This window comes from Macaca thibetana, chromosome 5, assembly GCF_024542745.1.
Source record: "Macaca thibetana thibetana isolate TM-01 chromosome 5, ASM2454274v1, whole genome shotgun sequence".
Lineage (NCBI taxonomy): Eukaryota > Metazoa > Chordata > Mammalia > Primates > Cercopithecidae > Macaca > Macaca thibetana.
Window position 1 is genome coordinate 128,463,983 of NC_065582.1, and position 22,213 is coordinate 128,486,195.

General features: G+C 38.5%; 1 protein-coding gene and 1 non-coding gene across 10 annotated transcripts in view; one reads left to right on the top strand and one right to left on the bottom strand.

The window, feature by feature from the left end:
• The window catches only part of CCDC158 (coiled-coil domain containing 158), a 116,056-nt gene that overhangs the window by 88,272 nt on the left and 5,571 nt on the right, over positions 1-22,213 (bottom strand). For 2 of the 9 annotated variants that reach the window (XM_050790828.1, XM_050790826.1), the window contains exons 1-3: positions 14,925-15,891; positions 10,824-10,966; positions 3,011-3,228 (exon numbers count right to left, since the gene is read on the bottom strand). In XM_050790828.1, coding sequence (XP_050646785.1) covers positions 3,011-3,228; positions 10,824-10,893 — 288 coding nt within the window. In that variant the 5' untranslated portion in view covers positions 10,894-10,966; positions 14,925-15,891. Of the gene's footprint in view, positions 1-3,010; positions 3,229-10,823; positions 10,967-14,924; positions 15,897-17,448; positions 17,598-18,751; positions 18,795-22,213 lie in introns of those variants that run through there. The other 7 variants (XM_050790830.1, XM_050790831.1, XM_050790823.1 and 4 more) reach the window with 6 other exon arrangements.
• On the top strand, positions 9,769-9,840 carry LOC126955857 (small nucleolar RNA SNORD50). Its single transcript, XR_007726143.1, has one exon. It is a non-coding gene; the product is annotated as a small nucleolar RNA SNORD50 (small nucleolar RNA).

Consider the following 22,213-nt stretch of genomic DNA (forward strand, 5'->3'; position numbering starts at 1 on the left):
TGGCATAAAAACAAACACATAGAACAATAAAATAGAATAGAGAACCCAGAAATGAATCCACTCACATACAGTGAATTTATTTTCAAAAAAAGTGCCAAGAACATATATTAGGGAAAAGACAGTCTTTTCAATAAATGGTGCTGGGAAAACTGGATATCCATATGCAGAAGAATGAAACTAGATCCCTATCTCTCACCACATTTAAAAATCAAATCAAAAAGGGTTAAAAGACTTATATATAAGACCTCAAACTATGAAACTCTATGAGAAAACATTGGGGGAAACTTCCTAGGACACTGTTCTAGGCAAAAATTTCTTGAGTAATACCCCACATGCACAGGCAACCAATGCAAAAATGGACAAATGGGATCACATCAATTAGAAAGCTTCTACACAGCAAAGGAAACAATCAACAAAGTGAAGAGAAAACCCACAGAATGGGAAGAAATATCTGCAAACTACTCATTTGACAAGGGATTAATAACCAGAATACATAAGGAGCTCAAACAACTCTATAGGAAAAAATCTAGTAATTTGACTAAAAATAGGGAAATGATTTGAATAGACATTTCTCAAAGAACAAATACAAATGGCAAACAGGTATATGAGAAAGTGCTCAATATCACTGATCATTAGAGAAATGCAAATCTGAACTACAATGAGATATCAACTCACCCGAGTTAAAACAGTTTTTATCCAAAAGTTAGGCAATAACAAATGCTGGCAAGGATATGGAGAAAAGGGAACCCTTGTACACTGTTGGTGGGAATGTGAATTAGTACAACCACTATAAAGAACAGTTTGGAGGTCCCTCAAAAAAACTGAAAATAGAGCTACCATACGATCCAGCAATCCCACTGTTGGGTATATACCCCCCAAAAAGGAAATCAATATACCAAAGAGGTATCTGCACTCCCATGTTTGTTGCAGACTGCTCACAATAGCCAAGATTTGGAAGCAACCTTAGTGTCCAACCACCACAGATGAATGGATATAGAAAATGTGGTACTTATAAACAGTGGAGTACCATTTACCATAAAAAAGAATGAGATATTGTCATTTGCAACAACATGGATGGAACTGGAGGTCATTATGTTAAGTGAAATAAGCCAGGCACAGAAAGACAGACATCACATGTTCTTGCTTATTTGTGGGATCTAAAAATCAAAACAATTGAATTCATGGAGATAGAGAGTAGAGGGATGGTTACCAGAGAGGGTGGGAAGGGTAGTGGGGGAGTGCCAAGGGGAGGTGGGGATGGTTAATGGGTACAAAAAATACAATGAATAAGACCTAGTATTTGATAGCACAACAGGGTGATTATAGTCAATAATAATTCAATTGTACATTTTCAAATAACTAAAAGAATATAATTTGATTGTTTGTAACATGAAGTATAAATGCTTGAGAGGATGGGTACCCAATTTTCCATCATGTGATTTTTTACACATTGCATGCCTGACCAAAATAGCTCATATACTCCATAAATACATATGCCTTTTTGTTTAATCAAAAAAAAAAAGAAAGAAAGAAGAGAGAAAACAGTGATTCCTGGAAACCATGGATTCAACCTGGAAAGTAGTAGCAGAAGTCTTAGGAAAAGAGTTGTAAAGAGACCTAAGAGAAACTAATCTAGACTGGGCAAAAGGTCAGAAGATGCTTGGAGTGTCCTGGGTCAAAGGAGGATATAGAAAACCTATATGATGTGTTTTTTTCTAATAAGGATATGATAAAGGCAAATAGTATAAGGAAAAAGAAAGGCAATTAGGAACCCCAGTAAAAACAAAAACCTACACAAGAAAGGAAATTTACTGATTTAACACATATTTACTGAAGGCCAATAAAGTGTCATATACTGTTAGGGGATAGACATAGAAAACAAATCAAGACACTGTTTCTTCTCCTCATTGGTACCTCTGTGCTTCCTTTGTCTATATATACATCTTCATTAGTGTACTTATCATAGGGTAATTCCACTGTTTATATGACAAGCTCCCCTCCCAGACTATGAATTCCTTGTAAGTCCTATCTTACTCATTTTTTTTTTTATCCCTGTGCATACTGGGGTACATAATTTTCAACACTAAATAAAATTGTAGATTTTTTTTTCCTAAAAATGCTCACACAATCTGATGAGGTAATGCGGTAATGAGAAAAATTAGATGTACTAAATACTACAATAAATGTGTACAAATGGCAGTAACTGTACAGAGGAAAGCACACCTAATGTCATCTAGAGGAAAGGCTTCAGAGAAGAAAATGCCTAAGTTGAGTCTTGGTGCATAATAAGAGTTTGCCAGGCAGACAAAGTAGAGAAGAGAAAATGGCCTGGGCAAAGGCATGCAGGTCTGGAATAGCACGGTATCCAGGGACAAGCAAGTGGCCCGATACTGCCAGAATAGAGGTACCTATGGAGAATGGGTAGCATATGAGCCTAAAATGTACCAGGGCGAGGTTAGAGCATGAAGAGCTTTGGATGTTACAGTAAGGAGTTTGGCTTTTAGATTGTTAACTACTGGGACCCAATATGCAATTGTAAAGCCAGTTTGATTCTACATAATGTCCACTTGAAATTTTTAGCAAATAACTTCTAGATGCTATTTAGCTATGATGCATACACACATATCTAAAAACCTACCCTCTACCATTGCTTTGTAAAGAGAAATCAGGTATCATGTTAGCAGGACAATAGGTCTACGCCAATCATTAATTATAACTGCAGATAAATGCTACTTATAATTTTGAGTTATTCAAGTTTTGTTAAAATTTACATCGTGAAACCAAGGTGCTTTGAATAATTATTAAAAAAGAAAAATAAATATGTAGACTTTTCATTAGCCCAATTTTAATACTGAAAATAGAAGACACAGGTCAAATTAACAAATTTAACCAATAAACCCATTGTTATTTTTTTCTTTCAGGAAGTTGTATAACTGGCTTTACAACTACATATTGGGCCTCACTGTTGTCCCCCAAATAGCATCAGGTACTAGAAGAGAAGGCAACTCACTTCATTTAGTCTTCTCTGTAAATCTTTGACTTGATGTGAATATTCTTCTAAAACACGTTCAAAGTGTTCCTTTCCAGGATATTGGATGATTTTTCTAGGAGAATCAAGTTCCACTTCATATTTAGGGAAAAAAGGAACCTGTGTCAAAGTCCCAGCTGAAGATGTGTTTTCAATTATTGTACCACGAATAGACGACACAAAAAACGGACTTGAAGAACCTAAATATCAAAGAATTCATTAATTAACTTTTTTTTTTGGAGAAGGAGTTTCACTCTTGTTGCCCAAGAATGGAGTGCAATGATGCGATCTCGCTCGTTGCAACCTCTGCCTCCTGGTTCAAGCGATTCTCCTGCCTCAGCCTCCCAAGTAGCTGGTAATACAGGAGCAAGCCACCAGGCCCGGCTAATTTTTTGTATTTTTAGTAGAAACAGGGTTTCACCATATTAGCCATGGTGAAACCATGGTCTGGTCTCGAACTCCTGACCTCCTGACCTCAGGTGATCTGCCCACCTCGGCCTCCCAAAGTGCTGGGATTACAGGTATGAGCCACCGGGCCTGGGCCATTCATTAACTTTTTCATAAAATAATTTTGTGCACAATTATGCTAACTGATTCCCTTATTGAACCCCAAAGAAGCTCAAGGTCTTGGGGGAAAATACGCATGTGAAGGGATAAAGCAATTTTGGCCTTAAGCTGATGCTGTAGCAGGATGAGACTGTTAGGGGCCTTCTTGGGAGGTGAATGTGTTTCGCATGTGAGTGAAAAGTAAATAATTTGTGATCGGGGGCAAACTGGTGGTGGTTTTAAAATACGTCCAAAAATTCTTTGATATTCCTCCCTTGAGGAGGTACAGGTTAATTTCCCTCCTCTTTGTAAGAAAGGGGAAGGAAGGGTGTATGTGTTTTTGTGTGTTTGTAGCATTTGCTTAATTTTGCAACAAACAAACAAACAAACAAAAACCTGGAAGAATAAAACAGAAACTCATAAAAGCAGCTATCTATGGGGTATAGGGATAAGTGGAAACAGAGTGGTGCAGATAGGGATGGGAGCAAGACTCTAATTAGAGCATACTGTTTACAAAGTTTTTATTTCTGAGCCATGTAAATGTTACATGTATTCAAAAATAAAATTAAAAACAAAATGAAAATAAATTAAATACTAATAAAAACAAGTAAACCTAAGTAAATAAGGAAATTGATAACCACCTCACAGAGAAAAGAAGACTGTTCCTTCAAATAACATTAGAACACAGTGCTAACATTAGAACACTGTACAGCCAGCCTTGGTTACTTAGTAAGTGGTTAATGTTGGTAGTGTTGTTATAATTCTGAAACTAGTTCATGTGTATTATAGAAGACAGAACATGAATGAATGTACTGAGGTCTTTGGAAATTAGAGTTTTCACTGTAGGAAAGACACAAATACGAATGATAAGGAAGAACTCTATGGTATCGGATTTGAATTTGAGTTATCAGTGCTTCTAACTTACGATTTTTAAAAATTGACTTCCAAGCTTTAGCCACTGAACGGTCCGAGACACAATGGCACCTCAGTAGCAATATGCATGCCAGATCTTGATTTCTGAATATGATTCCCTCCTAAAAGGAACAAGGGCTTCCTAGCAAAATGGCTGAATCCAGGTCTGAGGGAGCAGGCAAAACACAAGGTGAGCCTGAAACGTTTTGATATACCAGAAAGCAATAAATTGGGGTAATGCCTTTAAAAAGACACAGAAGCCAGCTTTAAGGGACTGGTCAAATTTGATACACCTGAGAATCAAAAACAGTAGTGACAGCAATGCATCATAGCACTTTAAAATTGGCCGGGCGCGGTGGCTCAAGCCTGTAATCCCAGCACTTTGGGAGGCCGAGACGGGCGGATCACGAGGTCACGAGATCGAAACCATCCTGGCTAACACGGTGAAACCCCGTCTCTATTAAGAAATACAAAAAACTAGCCGGGCGAGGTGGCGGGCGCCTGTAGTCCCAGCTACTCGGGAGGCTGAGGCCGGAGAATGGCGTGAACCCGGGAGGCGGAGCTTGCAGTGAGCTGAGATCCGGCCACTGCACTCCAGCCTGGGCGACAGAGCGAGACTCCGTCTCAAAAAAAAAAAAAAAAAAAAAAAAAAAAAAAAACAAAAGATGGTTATATAATGATAATAGGGAAAGCTGTTTTATTCCTGAAGAATGTCAGCTAATAATGATGCTAAAATTAGAAAATCATCAATGTAATAATTGATTAGGCACGGATCTTTAGTTGACGCTGAAGCCACTGGATGAAGGATTATTTAGTAGCAGGATATTCACAGGGTTTCAAAAGATACGCTAAAGATTACATATTAATTATAAAGGGGGAAATGTAACTTTCAATTAGTGGGATGTGGCATTATGTGTTCCCTGGGGGTATGCTGTAAAAGTATACATCACTTGGCTGGGCATGGTGGCTCATGGCTGTAATCCTAGCACTTTGGGAGGCCAAGGCAGGTGGAGTGCCTGAGTTCAGGAGTTCAAGACCAGCCTGGGCAACATGGTGAAACCCCATCTCTACTAAAAATACAAAAAATTAGCCAGGCGTGGTGGTGCGTGCCTGTAATCCCAGCTACTTGGAAGGCTGAGGCACAAGAATCATTTGAAACCGGAAGGCGGAGGTGGCAGTGAGCTGAGATCATGCCACTGCACTCCAGCTTGGGCGACAGAGCGAGACCAAAAAAAAAAAAAAATGTACACATCGCATATGTAAAACTCTTGTCAAATGAGTATAACCTAAATCTGAACATGGGAAACAAGTTTTAAAATTCTAGAATGGGGACATTCTATGGTACATTCTGTAATAACTGTTCTGAACTCTTAAAGCCAATGCCATGAGAAACATGCAGAGAGAGAGAGAATGGTTATAAATTTAAAGAGAATAAGGAGATCAAACAACCAAATACAATTCATGATCTTTGATTTGCTCCTAGATTAGTAAAAGTACCCAAGACTTTTTGGGAGGACAACTGGAGAAATTTAAATATGAACACATTAGATGATACTGCATTGACAGTATTTATCTTAGATATAATAATGTGGTTTGAGAAAATCATCCTTATTCTTAGGAGATGCACATTCAGGTTTTAAAGCAAGAATCATGATGCTTTCAACTACTTTTCAAATAGTCTGGCAAAATGAGATACATATTATAGGTACACAGATAAAGCAAATATGACAAAATGTGGAGAACTGGTGAATCCAGTTGGAGGGTATATAAGGTGAGTACTGTATTGTTCTTTCCATTTTTCTGCAACTTCAGAAAATTTCAAATAAAAAACTGGGTGGGGAACATCGCACACTGGGGCCTATTGGGGTGCAGAAGGAGGGAGAGCATCAGGATACATGGCTAATGCATACAGGGCTTAATACCTAGGTGATGGGTTGATAGGTGCCACAAACCACGATGGCACACATTTACCTATGCAACACACCTGAATATCCTGCACATGTATCCCAGAACTTAAAATTAAATTAAATTAAATTAAGTTAAATTAAAGATAAATAGGCTGGGTGCTGTGGCTCATGCATGTAATCTCAGCACTTTGGGAGGCCAAGACAGGTGGATTGCCTGAGTTCAGGAGTTCAAGACCAGCCTAGGCAACACGGTGAAACCCCATCTCTACTAAAAATACAAAAAATTAGCCAGGAATGATAGTGGGCGCCTGTAGCCCCACCTACTTGGGAGGCTGAGGCAGGAGAATGGCATGAACCCGGGAGGCAGAGCTTGCAGTGAGCCTAGATCGTGCCACTGCACTCCAGCCTGGGCGATGACAGAGCGAGACTCTATCTCAAACAAAATAAATAAATAAATAAATAAAAAGCAGTTCATTGGACTTAGCAAAGAGGGGGAATCTGGCCACATTGGCCGGAGTGATTTCACTGGAATACTGGGCGCAAAAGCTGTAAGGCAGTAGCTTGTAGAGTGAACGGATGGTTAGGAAACGTAGCTAGGGAATACAGATTTTTCTTTTAGAAGGCACAACTATGAAGGAGAGATCAGGAAGGGATAGGTCAGGGAAAAGCGTTTTTGTCGTTTTGGTTTGTGTGTTCTATGTATTTGTTAGTGTTTTTAGATTGGGAGAGACTTGGCATGGTTTTATTGATGAAAAGGTGCAAACGGAGAGAAAGAGGCTGAAGATACGAATGAACAGGGGTAATTTCTGAGCCAGATCTCTGAAGGGGCAGAGGAGTTGACAATGGGGAGTGAAAAGAAAAACATGGTTAGTGAATTAAGAAGCTGACTCTTCCATTGAGCTATGGGAGAAGCAGGCATGGACTGCGAAAAATAGTGGTCCTTCAGCACAGGATATGAGGAGAAAAGAGAGGACCAGCATAGGGCTTCTATTTTCTCTAGAAATTAGGAAATAATGTTATCTGAGAGTGAGAAAGAAGAAGACAGGGAAAGGGAGTTAAGAATGGTGTGATTTTCATATGTTTATTGTGGCACTATTCACAATAGCAAAGACTTGGAACCAACCCATCAGTGAGAGACTGGATTAAGGAAATGTGGCACATAAACACCATGGAATACTACATAGTCATAAAAAAGGATGAGTTCATGTCTTTTGTAGGGACATGGTCATGAAGCTGGAAACCATCATTCTGAGCAAACTATCGCAAGGACAGAAAACCAAACACCGCATGTTCTCACTCATAGGTGGGAATTGAACAATGAGAACACTTGGACACAGCGTGGGGAACATCACATACTGGGGCCTGTCATGGGGTTGGGTGATAGGGGAGGGTTAGCATTAGGAGATATACCTAATGTAAATGACGAGTTAATGGGTGCAGCACACCAACATGGCACATATATACATATGTAACAAACCTGCACATTGTGCACATGTACCCTATAACTTAAAGTATAATAATAAAAAAAACCCTCATACTCCTCCCTCTGCACTACCCCTCACAACCAAAAAAACAAAAAAAAGAATGGTGCGATTTTGAAATAAGTATTATGGAAAACTGGAAAGACACCTGGCTAAGATCATGAGAAAAATTTCTTAGCAGCATCCAATTGAGATAAGAGACTGACTTTGAAGTGAAAAATACACATTTGTGTATTTTCCCTAGCAAATTTAAAATCTTGCAGCAGCCCACTGAATAACGGGGAAGGCAGTCAGCCTGATAAGGATTTGGTTTTTCCTGTAAGAGTGCAAGAGAGGGCCGGGCGCGGTGGCTCAAGCCTGTAATCCCAGCACTTTGGGAGGCCGAGATGGGCGGATCACAAGGTCAGGAGATTGAGACCATCCTGGCTAACATGGTGAAACCCCGTCTCTACTAAAAAATACAAAAAAAAAACCCCACAAAACTAGCCGGGCGAGGTGGCAGGCGCCTGTAGTCCCTGCTACTCGGGAGCCTGAGGCAGGAGAATGGCATAAACCCGGGAGGCGGAGCTTGCAGTGAGCTGAGATCCGGCCACAGCACTCCAGCCTGGGCAACAGAGCGAGACTCCGTCTAAAAAAAAAAAAAAAAAAAAAAAAAAAAGTGCAAGAGAATAATCAAGGGGAAAGGAAGTTGAGAATACTGGCAAGTGACTTGCTGAAATAAGGAATGATACAAAAGAAAGTGAAGATAGAATGAGGCTGATAATTTTGGAGAAAATGGCAGAACCTAAAGCAGTTGTTCTCAACCTTTGCTATAAATCAGGATCAGCTGGGGAGCTTTAAAAAAAATCCAGTGGTGCCTGATCTCCACTCTAGACCTACTGAATCAGAGTCTCAAGGTGTGGATCTAAGCCATTTAAGTGTTTAAAATTAAGTGTGATTTTTGACATGGGTCCACTACCTTCATGTGCAGAAAGCAGGTGTACTCTAGGAATAAGGGAGTGAGATTGTTGAAAGATCGGAGGTTAAAAGAAAAACTTCCTTTCTTTGCCAATAGCACTCCCACAAGCATGGTAAATGTTCCTAAAACCCACAGACTTTCTGTAAAAAGTGTGACAAGCACCAACTCCACAAAACAACACAGTACAAGAAGGGCAAGGATTTTCTGTATGCCCAGAGAAAGCCTCATGATGACAGGAAGCAGAGTGGCTATGGTGGGCAGACTAAGTCGATTTTCTGGAAAAAGACTAAAACGATCAAGAAGATTGTGCTGATGCCTTGAGTGCATTGAACCCAGCTGCAGATCTAAGAGAATGCTGGCAACCAAGAGATGCAAGCCTCTTGAACTGGCTTGAGATATGAAGAGAAAGGGTGAAGCGATCCAGTTCTCAGTGTCATCTTTTGTTTTATTATGAAGACAATAAAATCTTGAGTTTATGTTAAAAAAATAAAAGACAAGAGGTTGAATTTCAGAAGTCTATCAGTTCTTGGTAATAAGATCCAAAATAAGGGAGTGGGTAACTAGAGTAAAGGTAAAATAGTAAGAATTTAAGAGGTCAAAAAGCTGTAAGTCTAAGATCTTAGATGAGTCACCCATGAGGATGGTATTACAGGATGATGATGTACCTGAGCAGGGAGGGACAACCCGTGATCTAAGTGCCAGTGCCAATAATGAGTATGAGGATGTGGCTATGTAGGAAGTGAGCAAGCGGAGGTGGGCAGGGGAGATGGGTGTAGTAAGGTGGAGATGACAACGGCATTTTAGGATGTATGAGCATAGTGAGAAGCAGAAATGTTTATACAATAAGGGTGCTGAAAGAAATGTTTCTAAGCAGACCAGTAAAACAACAAATCAATATCTGAGAATAATCTCTGCATGCACTAAAAGAATGAGTTACATCTGTGATTATCCTATTTCAAATCTGAATTTCTACTAGAAGAAAACTTGTATGATTCTGGCTTCTGAGATAGACCATTAAATTGAAAAGAAAAAAAGAATGAGGAGAGATGGGCAAGGAAGAGAAAGTGCAGGTCATTTGCCTGATTGCCCTTGAATGCATTCGCTGTCCTTCCCCTTCTCTGTCGAGTGTTGTAGGTTCCCTTTCTAGTTCTCTTCCAGGTAGGTTTGCAATGGGAAGAGCTGGCAGAAGAGCCAGAGGCAGCAGAAAGGGGGAAACCAAGGTCATGGTCCTCTCACTGTCTCAAACGGGGATCTGGTAGTTAGTGGTGGCTTCAGCTCCTTCCAGGCAGCCCTCTCCGTGGTTCTACCTCTAGCTTCCATGCTCTTGCAACAGCTGCTTTTCTCATTGTCCTTCTAGCCAAAGGCGTGATTGGTAGCAGCTTCCTGCAGTTGGTAATTTCCATGTTGTTTCATCCCTTTAGGCTTTGCAGCTCTTTCAGCACCCATGTAACCATTCCTTGTATTAAATTCCAACTATTTATTCCATCTGTGTCTGTTTTCCTGACATAGGAATCACCTTTTGATTGAAATAATTTGGATCAGAGGTGATGGGAGCCTCAACCAGAATACCAGTAACGGAAATGGAGAGGGAAAAAATGAATTCAAGAGACATTTCAAAGGAAAATCAGCAGGGCCTCAGTACCTGACTGGATGTAGCAGCAGGTAAGCAAAAAGAAGTGAAATGATACAAAATTCTGACAGGGTAGACCAAGAGACACAGGAGGAAGAGAAGGCATTAGGAAGGCATGGTGCATGTTGAGGCTGAAGTACCTCAATGTAGAAACATTTTTTAAAACAAAAAATTCCTTGAAAGACAAAGGAATTTCTTCTTCAAAAAGTAGAATTATAAACAATATGGTAGACATTCATGACCATGGTATGCAACCTACATGGTTAAAAACAAAACATACTAGAAACAGCAGCTTGAATGAATATCATGAAGATTGGTTAATTCTAATTTTTTCCCATTTTGTTTTATAAACAGCACATACCTTCATTAGATGTGACACCACTACTTGATAAAATATCTTCATTATTTGATTCACAAGCTTTTGATTCCATATTAAATATTGCTGCCACCTCTTAGAGATCTTGAAGTATGAATGGTTCCCTCTTTGGTTCTTTTGGTTCCTGTCTATGAAAGACAGAGATTCAATCTTTATTAATAAGGTACTATGTGAAAAAAGTTCATAGAGGAACAGGAACTGACTTTTTAACATTTGAAATTCAGTAATAATTTCTTCACCAGAAAAATAATTATTTATACTGAAATACATTGTATTACATAAAATTAATAAGTGAATACAATCTTATGGTGAAAATTATTGATTTTAATGACCAAGTGGATTATTAAAGACAACCTGAAAATAAGAAACTAATAATTATTGTGGTAATTAGTGCTCTGATTTGGGGTAGAGGTTTCTCATAAAGTTACACCATCAAATAATGGAAGAAAATATCTCCTTAGCAAACACCACAAATCATCAAAATAGAAGTCACTAGTAAAAGTTGAAGAACTTCTTTGATGTTAAATAGCGCTCACAATTTTCGTTTGAGCTAAGAGGAGAATTCTAAATGTGGAGAACAATGGTGGTGGTCTGATTTCAAATCTTCCTCTCATCCTCCCAAATTGCCATAAATCAACCAGGCACTCCACACCCCTAGCATCACTGAAAGACAGAGAGTACCACAACCTTCAAATAATCTGCAAGTAGAGGCAAAGCTTTTTCCAGAATGATTTCTGCAGCCCACCTACCAACACTACAAGCCTAAGGGTACAGAAAATGGGAAGAGGTAAGCAGAAGACAGAAAAAGTACAGGTAAATTCACCCCCAGATGTGAAAAAGTAAAGGTCAAAATATTAAGCACAGGTTGGAACCTGATAGTCCACAGCCCTAACAGTGGAGAAGGTATTTGAAGAAGTAGCGGCCTCAGAGAAGCAGTGTTTCTTGGGGCGAATGAGATACAGAGAGAAAAGATGGTCTCCCCTAGGGACATGGCAGTCAAGGGAAAGAAGGAAATGAGAGAGAAACACTAAGGAACCAGCAGAAACAAAACACAAGCTAGATATACCACCCTCCTTCCACCCTTCCCACCCAACACCACTAACCATAAAGAAACTGCATGGCAGAAGGCAGTCTCAAAGTAAGAACTTTGTCCACAAAATGAATAGGAATAAATAAAAGCAGACTACATCTACTGCAAAATGTCAGAAAACATGAATAAAATCTTTTCTGATGATGAAAAGTCTCTCCCACAAACAACAAACATGAAGCCAAAGAAAACTGTAACATAATACTCCAAGCTGAATCCAGTGTGCTCAAACAAGCATTTAGGGGTATGAAAAATCACCCCTGAATTAGAAATGTAAAGTCAAAGAATAAAAATGGACAAGAAACGAAACAAGAAAACAAACAAACAGGAAGAGATTAAATGAGAATTGATTAAAGTTAGGAAAGACAGAGAAATAAAAAACAAAATTATATCAGAAATAATGACTGAATCACAAAGTATACAAGCAATGACAGGTTGTAATAAAAATTTAATAAAGGCACTGAAGAAAATCAGGAAAGCCACCATTAGAATAAAAAATAAAATAAAGAAGTAAAAAGGGTGAAAGCCAGGCCTGGTGGCTCACACCTGTAATCCCAGCACTTAGGGAGGCAGAAGCAGGAGGATAGCTTGAACCCAGGAGTTCAAGACCTATCTGAGCAACAGAGCAAGACCTCATTCTCCACAAAAAGGAAGAAAAGAAGACCAAAAAAAAAAAAAAAAAAAAAAAAGAGTGAGAGAGGATTGAAATGGAAGACAGGTAAATAAGGTTGAATATAACTGGGTTTCCTAAAGGAAAAACATAGAACAATGAAACAGAACTATTATTTAAAACTATAATCCAAGAAAATTTTCCAGATACAAAGACCTGAATCTACACATTTTCCATACTAGGGAAAGGTGACCAAGAATGATCAACTCTGAGACATACACTATTAAAACAATATTAAGACTTTAAAGATAATGAAAAAATCCTCAGTACCTCCAGGCAAAAAAGATGAAATAATTTACAAAGGCAAGAAGATTAGACTGGCACTAGGTTATTAAAAAGCAACACACACAGTAAGGCAAGAGTGTAGTAGTACTTTCAAGAAAGAAAAAAAGGACAAACCAAGGATATTACAGCCAGCCAAGATGTCCTTCAAAACGTCTGAAGCCACAAAAAAAGCAGTTTTGACTGTACCGGAACACTGTGCCGTGTGCCTCTGCTGAGGATTCTACTAGAGAAGATGAGCCTCATTCACCCAAAAGACCACTGTAAAATGTGGCAACTGGTGAAGATCTTCAAGGTTTCGTGTAGGTTCTAAACTTTTAAAAGTAAATTTGGAAAAAAAGGATAAATACAAACATTTAAAAAACAAGACTGCGAAAACTGCAAGGGGACGGATGGTGAATATTTAAATATTCAGTTATAGAGTTGAGAAAAACAAAGGTGAGGTAATGGCACTGAGTAGTGATATAAATATTATGTGCATGACAAAGGAGAATAAATGTAACTAAAAACGGAAGGAAGAGGAAGAAAAGCAGAAAGTAAAAGACATTGACTGTTATAAATGGAATAGACAGTAGTCGAAGGACACCACTTAAAACTGACAAAAAGGAAAGGTCAAGTAAGAAAAAGGGGTTTTAAAAGTGCACTATAAAAAGCATAAGTACAAAAGTAACCACTAGAGTAAAAATACAAACCTTCTTAAATGACAAAGAATTCTAAAGGGAAACATAAAGAAGAAACACCAAATAAAGAAACTCTAGCAAATATAACACATTCAGTAATTACACCCACAAGATAATATAATGGTGTGAAAAAAATACCACAGAATTTAGACCAGTCATGTTGATAAATGTCAGAGGACTTAACTTGCCTATTGGAAGACAAGGATTTTCAAATTGGCTTTCAAAAAAAACAACTCTTCTAAGTACAAAAAAGTATGCCTAAAATCGCACAGATTCAAAAAGATTAAAAATAAAAGGATGAACAAAAATTTTCCAGGCAAATGAAAACAATAAGAAAGCACCGGTTAAAATCCTGATACCAGACTAAGCAGTCTTCAAGCCAGAGAGCATTAACTAAAACAAAATGCAGTGCACTTGAAGTTAAAAGCCACATTCCACAATAAAGATATGTACCACATAACACAGCAATCACTTGGATAAAGCATAAATCCACAGAAGATATGCTAAGAACTGCAAACACAGTAATAATGGGAGGCTTTAACGGACAATTAGTATTACACAGGCCAAGTGGACAAAAAATAAGTAGAGATATAAAAGATTTAGAAGAACTAATCACTAAGGTTGACCTTTAGGCTATATATTAAACACTATACTTTGATAACAGACAATATACTTTCCTCGCCAAGGGCACATGACACATTCACAAAAATCAGTCACATTCTAGGGCACAAATAAAAGGTTGGTAGGCTCCATAAAGTAGAAATGTTACAAACCACACCTTCTGGTCACAATATAATAAAGCTAAAAATTAAAATCAAAATCTCCAAATTAAAAAGGTCTTTCCACTGGGAAATTAAAAGGCCTTCTATTAAACAACTCTTGTGTGACTAGGGAAATACAAGCTGAAATTAAATAATTTCTGAAAAATAATAATGAATATAGTATATATCAATCTGTGACATACATTAAAATAGTAAAAAGATGAAAATTCCCAGCCCTAGACACATATATCAATAAAAATGAAATAACAAAAGTAAATTAAGTCTCTAACACAAAAACATAGAAAAATGGGTGAACTAAAAGAAAGCACAAGTAGGAAATAATAAATGCAAAAGCAGAAATTAAGATAGAAAAAAGAAAAACAATTGGTCAAATTCATGAATCAAAATCTTGATTCTTTAAAAAACAAAACAAAATAGATGTGGGTGAGGACCACTAACGTGATGGGAAGAGGAACATCAGGTAACACACTGCTTATCATTTTTACATTAATTCATGATTGTCAGCATAAAGTGCTTAAAAATTTTTTTAAAAAACCTTGAGCATAACAGTTTTTATTAAACTGAATTCATTTTTGTTATACTCACATTTTCTTCCTTTTGATTACTGAGATGCCACCTGTCAAAACTACAGTCAACGACAGAACATATCTACCTTAATACGTTTCGTGCTATCATTTTTTAGGAAGTAAGTAGTAGACAGGGAGATATTCCATAAAGAATTATAACAAGTAGAATGTTAGTCAAGATTGCTAGGCAATTTAAATGTTCTAAATAGAAGAGACTGCTACTTGAGGAAAAAAAAACCTTGCCCATTGAAAGAAAAGGATTTTCAAATTGGCTTATAAAAAATGACGCTATGCTGTGTACAAGAAGCATGACTTCTCATTTAAACGAGTTTCACTGTAAATGTTTGTTGTATAATTTTATTGATACACTAAAATGATACATTTTGGGATTCTTCAGGATAACAAATGACACTAAGAAAATTCAAACTGCTGAATAATGTTATCATGAATTAGAGATCAGAAGCATAAAGAAATGAGTAGGACAGGTATAGAACCACAACCAAATACTGGCAAATCATATAGTAATTCACTATCAAAGACTTTAGTATTAAGCAGGAAACAGAATCTAAGACCGAGGCAGAACTGAAACTAGAAGTTAGAGAATAGAGAAAAGAAGAAAGAGGAAGGTTTGGCTTTAGAATATTCTGATGTTGAAACCACACTTGTTTACTTCGAAGTAAGATGATGAATGCTTGTGTTATCATAACTCAGTATGAATGCTTGTGTTATTAATAACAGGCTGTTGGAAAGCAGCAGTCCTTCAAAGGGGAATTTTTTTCTTAGAAAATTAGTAGTTTACAGAAGGCAGCACAGGTTTATTCACTTAAAATAGAGTTTTAAAACAACCATTTATTTGTGAAGAGGATGCTTAGTACCTCTGTTGCCAATGTTGGTAGTTATTTTGTGTGTGTATTCTAGAGTAATGAAAATCAGGATTTAAATAATATTTGTAATTCATTTTCACTATTTTAGACTGACCATATATCCTCAATTTGGTCAAGTCATCAGTGTTTCTATACTTTTGTGACACTATAGGAATTGAAATATTTTTCCTATTTTCAGGCATAAAGCTTATGAAATGATTAAAGATTTCTAGACAAAGCAAGGTTTTTTGCTTTGGTAAATCATAAAATTGTCTAAAAGCTCTGCACTTGGTTGAACTGGGGATCATAACATGAATTTACATGTGTTTATTTTAAATCTCTGAGTAAAATATAGAGGTGAGACCTTGGCCTCTTCTGATATGCCCAAGGTCTATTTTGAACAGTTCTGCCTGATTTAAAATTACGAACAAGTTCACATTAAAAGGAGCCTTACATTTCTATAAAGTAATATCTAGGCCGGGTGCAGTGGCTCACGCCTGTAATCCCAGCACTTTGGGAGGCCAAGGCGGGCAGATCACAAGGTCAGGAGATCGAGACCATCCTGGCTAACATGGTGAAACCCCACCTCTACTAAAAATACAAAAAATTAGCCTGGCGTGGTGGTGGGCACTTGTAGTCCCAGCTACTTGGGAGGCCGAGGCAGGAGAATGGCGTGAACCCAGGAGGCGGGGCTTGCCGAGAGCGGAGATCGTGCCACTGCACTCCAGCCTGGGCAAGAGAGGGAGACTCTGTCTCAAAAAAAAAATAAAATAAAAAGTTATATCTATGTAACTATTCTACTCTAGTTATTTGATTGGAATGTTGCGGAAAAAAAAAAAAAGTCTAAGAAACCACAAACCATAGAGAGGGAACTTTTGGAGGAAAATTGCCTAAAGCCTTAGGCTTTGTTATATAGTTGAGATAAAACATTTAAAAGTATCTCCTGGGTTCTGACTCCTCCTCCTTGGATTCAAAAGACCCTGGTAGGTATGCACTTATACTTTTCCTAGTATGAATAATCCTCACTTTGATTTCTTTTCATATGGCTACTAGTTAAGGCAGACCTCTCATGTGACTATCATAGAATGAATAACTGATTTAGAATCCTTTTTTTGTTGTTGTTGTTGAGACAGAGTCTTGCTTTGTTGCCAGGCTGGAGTGCAGTGGTGCGAACTCGGCTCACTGCAACCTCCACCTCCTGGGTTCAAGCAATTCTCCCACCTCTGCCTCCTGAGTAGCTGAGATTACAGGCATGTGGCACCATGCCCAACTAATTTTTGTACTTTTAGTAGAGACAGGGTTTCACCATGTTGGCCAGGCTGGTCTTCAACTCCTGGCCTCAAGTGATCGCCTGCCTCGGCCTCCCAAAGTGCTGGGATTACAGGCGTGAGCCACCATCTGATTGGGTACAGATGACTTATGATGTATGTTCTATTTAGATTCCTGGATTCTTCAACTGACTCAAGCTCCTAGGATGATGAACCACCCCACCTTCCACAGAAACCCGAGACTGGGGATCTTACAGAACTGGTCTGTATTCTTCTAGAACCAGTCTGCAGGTATGTTTTCCTTGGGAAATTCTGAGGTACCTCAGGACTGATTCAAATAAACATATCTGGGCTGGTACAATCTCAGAAACACAATAAGGAGAACCATTCATGTTGAACAGCATTGTACTACCTGAATTGCTGTTAGCTGCTTATTAACTTCACATACTCTCAGTGTCTGTTTTCTCAATCACACTTTTTCAAGTCTCTGGATGTTGCAATCCTAGCTCTGTGATCTACTAGCTGTGTCACATTGAGAACAATATTTAACCTCTGTATGACTATACGAGGGAGATAAAAAGTATACAGTTTAAAAGGTAAAAGGGTATATACCTTAAAAGAATAAGAGTTAACTGAGATAACTCATGCACAGGCCTTCCTACATAGTAACTGCAGGCCTTCTTATATAGTAACTGCCTCAACACATATAAAGTACCAAACAATTGGATAGCAATAACATGAATAACAATACTATCTGGCAGGGTGCAGTGGCTCATGCCTGTAATCCCAACACTTTGGGAAGCCAAGGTGGGCAGGGATCACTTGAGCCAAGAGTTAGAGACTAGCCTGGTCAACAGAGTGAGACTCTGTCTTTACAAAAAATGAAAAAATTAGCCAGGCATGGTGGTACTTGCCTGTAGTCCCAGCTACGTGGAAGGGTGAGGTGGGAGGATCCCTTGAGCCCAGGAGTTCAAGGCTGTAATGAGCCATGATCACTACTGCACTCCAGCCTGGGTGACACAGCAAGACCCCATCTCAAAAAAACACCCCAAAATCCCAATACTATCTTTATAACTTAAGCAGTGTATGTAAACTAACTCACTTTCCCATAATAAAGAGCTACATTACGTTTCATATACGCCCACTAACAGAAAAGAAAGTGGGTTTAATCTGCATTGACTAAACACAGGGACTAGTATAATGTAATATGGAATTAAGCTATTTACGATCACATTTCACCCATACGTAATACCATCTAGTAGGGAGGTAATATGAAAGAAGCACAGAACTTAGAATCAGGAAACGTAATTCTGTCATCAGTTAACTGTGAGAGCATGGGCAGACCTTTTCATATCTCTGAGTCTCAATTTCCACCCTTACTAAATGAAATTACAGTTGTGTTTTTCAAACCCTTCTTAAGCAGTGGAAATGTTTCTTTAAATCTTCTGAGCCCCACATACCCTCCTCTCTGCCCCAGAGACACCTCTATGAAACACAGAGGGCTCCACTGAACATAGTCTGAAAACCACAAAGATAAAGCTCTTGCAGCTTTTATATTGAAGGCCTATGATATATTTATATTCTGGCCTAGGCATCCATCAAGTTCAAGGCTTCAGGTTTCCTAAAATAAATCAGATATAGATACAGATAAAATAGTGTATCACTTGTATATGTTCACAATTCTTAAATATAACTAGAAGTAAAACAAAAGTTACCTTAACTTCTGGATATTCTTATTTTCACTTATTCTATTAATACCTGAAAAAACAAAATATTTAAAATCTGCTCATTTATATATATTTCATTAACTGAAATTTATTATTTCAAAAGTTCAATTTACAAATTCATGTTCATCACTGAAGATACTGACAATATGTAAAACACACATATAACAATGGCAACAACAAGTGTTATTTTTTCCTTTTATGTGAAAGTACATTTTAATAGCCTACAGCAGGCCAGGCATGGTGGCTAATACCTGTAATCCCAACACTTTGGGAGGTTGAGGTAGGAAGATTGCTTGAGGCCGGGAGTTTGAGATCAGCCTGGGCCACATAGTAAGACCTTGCCTCTACAAAAAAAAATTTTAAAAAACAGCCTATAGGCCAGGCGTGGTGTAAGCCTGTTATGCCAGTACTTTGGGAAGCTGAGGTGGGCGCATCACTAGAGGCCAGGAATTCGAGACCAACATGGGGAAATCCCATCTCTACTAAAAATACAAAATTAGCTGGGTGTGGTGGCATATGCTTGTAATCCTAGCTACTTTGGAGGCTGAGGCAGGACAACTGCTTGAACATGGGAGGCAGAGGTTGCAGCCTGGGTGACAGAACGAGACGCCGTCTCAAAGAAAAAAAATAGCCTATAGCACTTATCTAAATCACGTTTTTACAACAAAATGTGTTTAATTATACGCTCTCTATTGGCCCAATTCTAATTTTACTGGTACAGATCTCACTGGCACTATCAAGATAATGTAGCAAGTAAACTTATACGCACATATGACCTAATATCAATATTCTCTGACCTGACTTTTCTCCAGATACAGTCCAAACTGAGTTAAATAGACCAGCTAAATATCTTCTGACATTTTAACTGTTTTTCACTGTTTGGAAATGCTTTTGACCAGGCAACATCACTTGTACTTGGTTAGAGAAGTAATTGGGTAGAGAAACTTCTGTCTGGTGAGTCAAAACAGGTCTGTATATTTTAAACAGGTATACTGAAATGATAAACAACCAAGATTTTTGGAATATCTTGGTGGAATGTAAGCAGCTTTTTCACATTTAAAAAATGAATGAGCCTGTAATCCCAGCGCTTTGGGAGGCCAAGGAGGGAGAATTGCTTGAGCTCAGGAGTTTGAGACCAGCCTGGACAATATAGTGAGATCGTGCCTCTACAAAAAATTTTAAAAATTAGCTGGGTGTGGTGGGCCATACCTATAGTCCCAGCTCCTCAGGAGGCTGAGGTGGGAGTATCACCTCAGCCCAGGAGGTTGAGGCCGCAGTGAGCCATGATCACGCCACTGCACTCCAGCTTGGGCAACAGAGTGAGACCTTGTCTCAAAAAAAAAAAAGAAAAAGAAGCTGGGCGCGGTGGCTCACGCCTGTAATCTCAGCACTTTGGGAGGCAGAGGCGGGCGGATCACGAGATCAGGAGATTGAGACCATCCTGGCTAACACGGTGAAACCCTGTCTCTACTAATAATACAAAAAATTAGCCGGGCGTGGTGGTGCGCACCTGTAGTCCCAGCTACTCGGAGGCTGAGGCAGGAGAATGGCGTGAACCCGGGAGGCGGAGCTTGCAGTGAGCCGAGAAGCGCCACTGCACTCCAGCCTGGGCGACAAAGCGAGACACCGTCTCAAAAAAAAAAAAAAAAAAAAGAAAGAAAAAGAAAAAAATGAATATATTCTATGTGCAGAATTCAGACTAATGAACAGAAGTAAAGAGAGGCAGAGTTTAGTTCAAGGTGGAGATGGATTTTCTAAAGACTACAGTACCCTGAATATATACCTGGAGGGCTTCCTTGAGAGGTGTTGAAGGTAAGAATGGGTGAGCACTTGTTGAAAGGGCAACTGCCACTGGTATTCTTTCTTGGGTAGAGTGTTGGACTAGAAAATCTCTAAAATCTTCTCCAATTTGGACATTCTATGATTTCCCATGGAAAACATCCAACAAAAAGCTGACCCAAAATATGACTTCGCACAGGTGATGTCAGTCAACAGCAAAGCTAGATAGGAACAATTCTACTGCTTCCAGCAAGTCTCATGCTATTTTGTTAAAAATGTTTGGCTCTAAAATTAAAATAAAGTTTTAACTTTTCTTTTTTCTTTTTTTTTTTTTTTTTTTTTTTTTGAGATAGGGTCTCACTTTGTCATCCAGGCTGCAGTGCAGTGGTGGCTCAAGCGATCCTCCCACCTCAGCCCCCCAGGTGGCTGGGACTACAGCTGCACGCCACCACGCCTGGCTAATTTTTGTATTTTTAGTAGAGACGGGGTTTTGCCATGTTGCCAGGCTGGTCTTGAACTCCTGAACTCAGGGGATCTGTCTGTTTCAGCCTCCCAAAGTGCTAGGACAGGGATGAGCCACCATTCACAGCTAAGTTTTTTTCCTTTAACATTTCTGCATATATGTTTACAGTAGTATTAAATTCATCTTATCCCAAATCTTCTCTCTTCATCTCACTAAACCTTCTTTCTTGGGTATTTGAAATATCTTCATCAATTCAAATTCCATATCCAATTAATCACCATATTCTGTTAAGTTTAAATATGTATTATCTTTTAACTCAGTAAAGAAGACTTAGGTAGGGTCACAAGTCATAAGGACAAAATCCTTGAATATGCAACTTAGTTCATTTTACTCCCATTGTATTTTTATGCTTTCATCAGTTCTTAACAGGCCTACTACAAAGTATCTCAAAATGATGTTTCTAGTTTTAGTCTCTTAAAATCATTAAAAGTTTCCTATAAAACCAGAGCCATCTTGCTGTCTTGCTCAAAGACTAAGGTTTGAACTAAGACTAGCACTCTTAGGCTTGCCCTTTAGATCTGGCCTAACCCACTTACCAGTTCATTCTCTGGCCACTCCCTGACATACACTGTGCCCCAATAGATGTGTTACTTGCTATGCCCTCAGTGGGTCATGCTCTTTTAGGACTCTGTTTTTATTTGTACTGTTCTTTTTGTCCCTCCTTAACCTCCTGGCAAAAACCTCTCCAGTTTGGCTTTTAGGGATATTACTGGTGGCAATGCACATTGATCCAGTTTTAAATTTCAGCATTCTAATAAGAAAAAAAGAAAACTACCCAATGTCTCTGAAAAAATAATGCAGAGGACTGTATTTGAAGGACATGCTCTCCTTACTCTTCCCCTATCAAAAGTGGCAAGCTTCAACTAAAGAATTCATGCATACAAAGCACTTAGCACATGGAGCAGCGCACATAGCAAGCCTTTGATAACTATTAATTAGACTGTTGCTGGCATTTAGATAGTTTACAATATGTTATTGCTATGAATATAGTGTTTCTATAAATACTAGAAATAGAGCTGTTTAAAATCAAGACCAATCAAGTTTCTATCCTCATTAACTTATATTCCAATGCGGAAAGAAAGGCACTAAGGGGCAAAAAAATCACAAATATAATTTTGGGGAGTTGTCAAGTACAATAAAGAAAATAA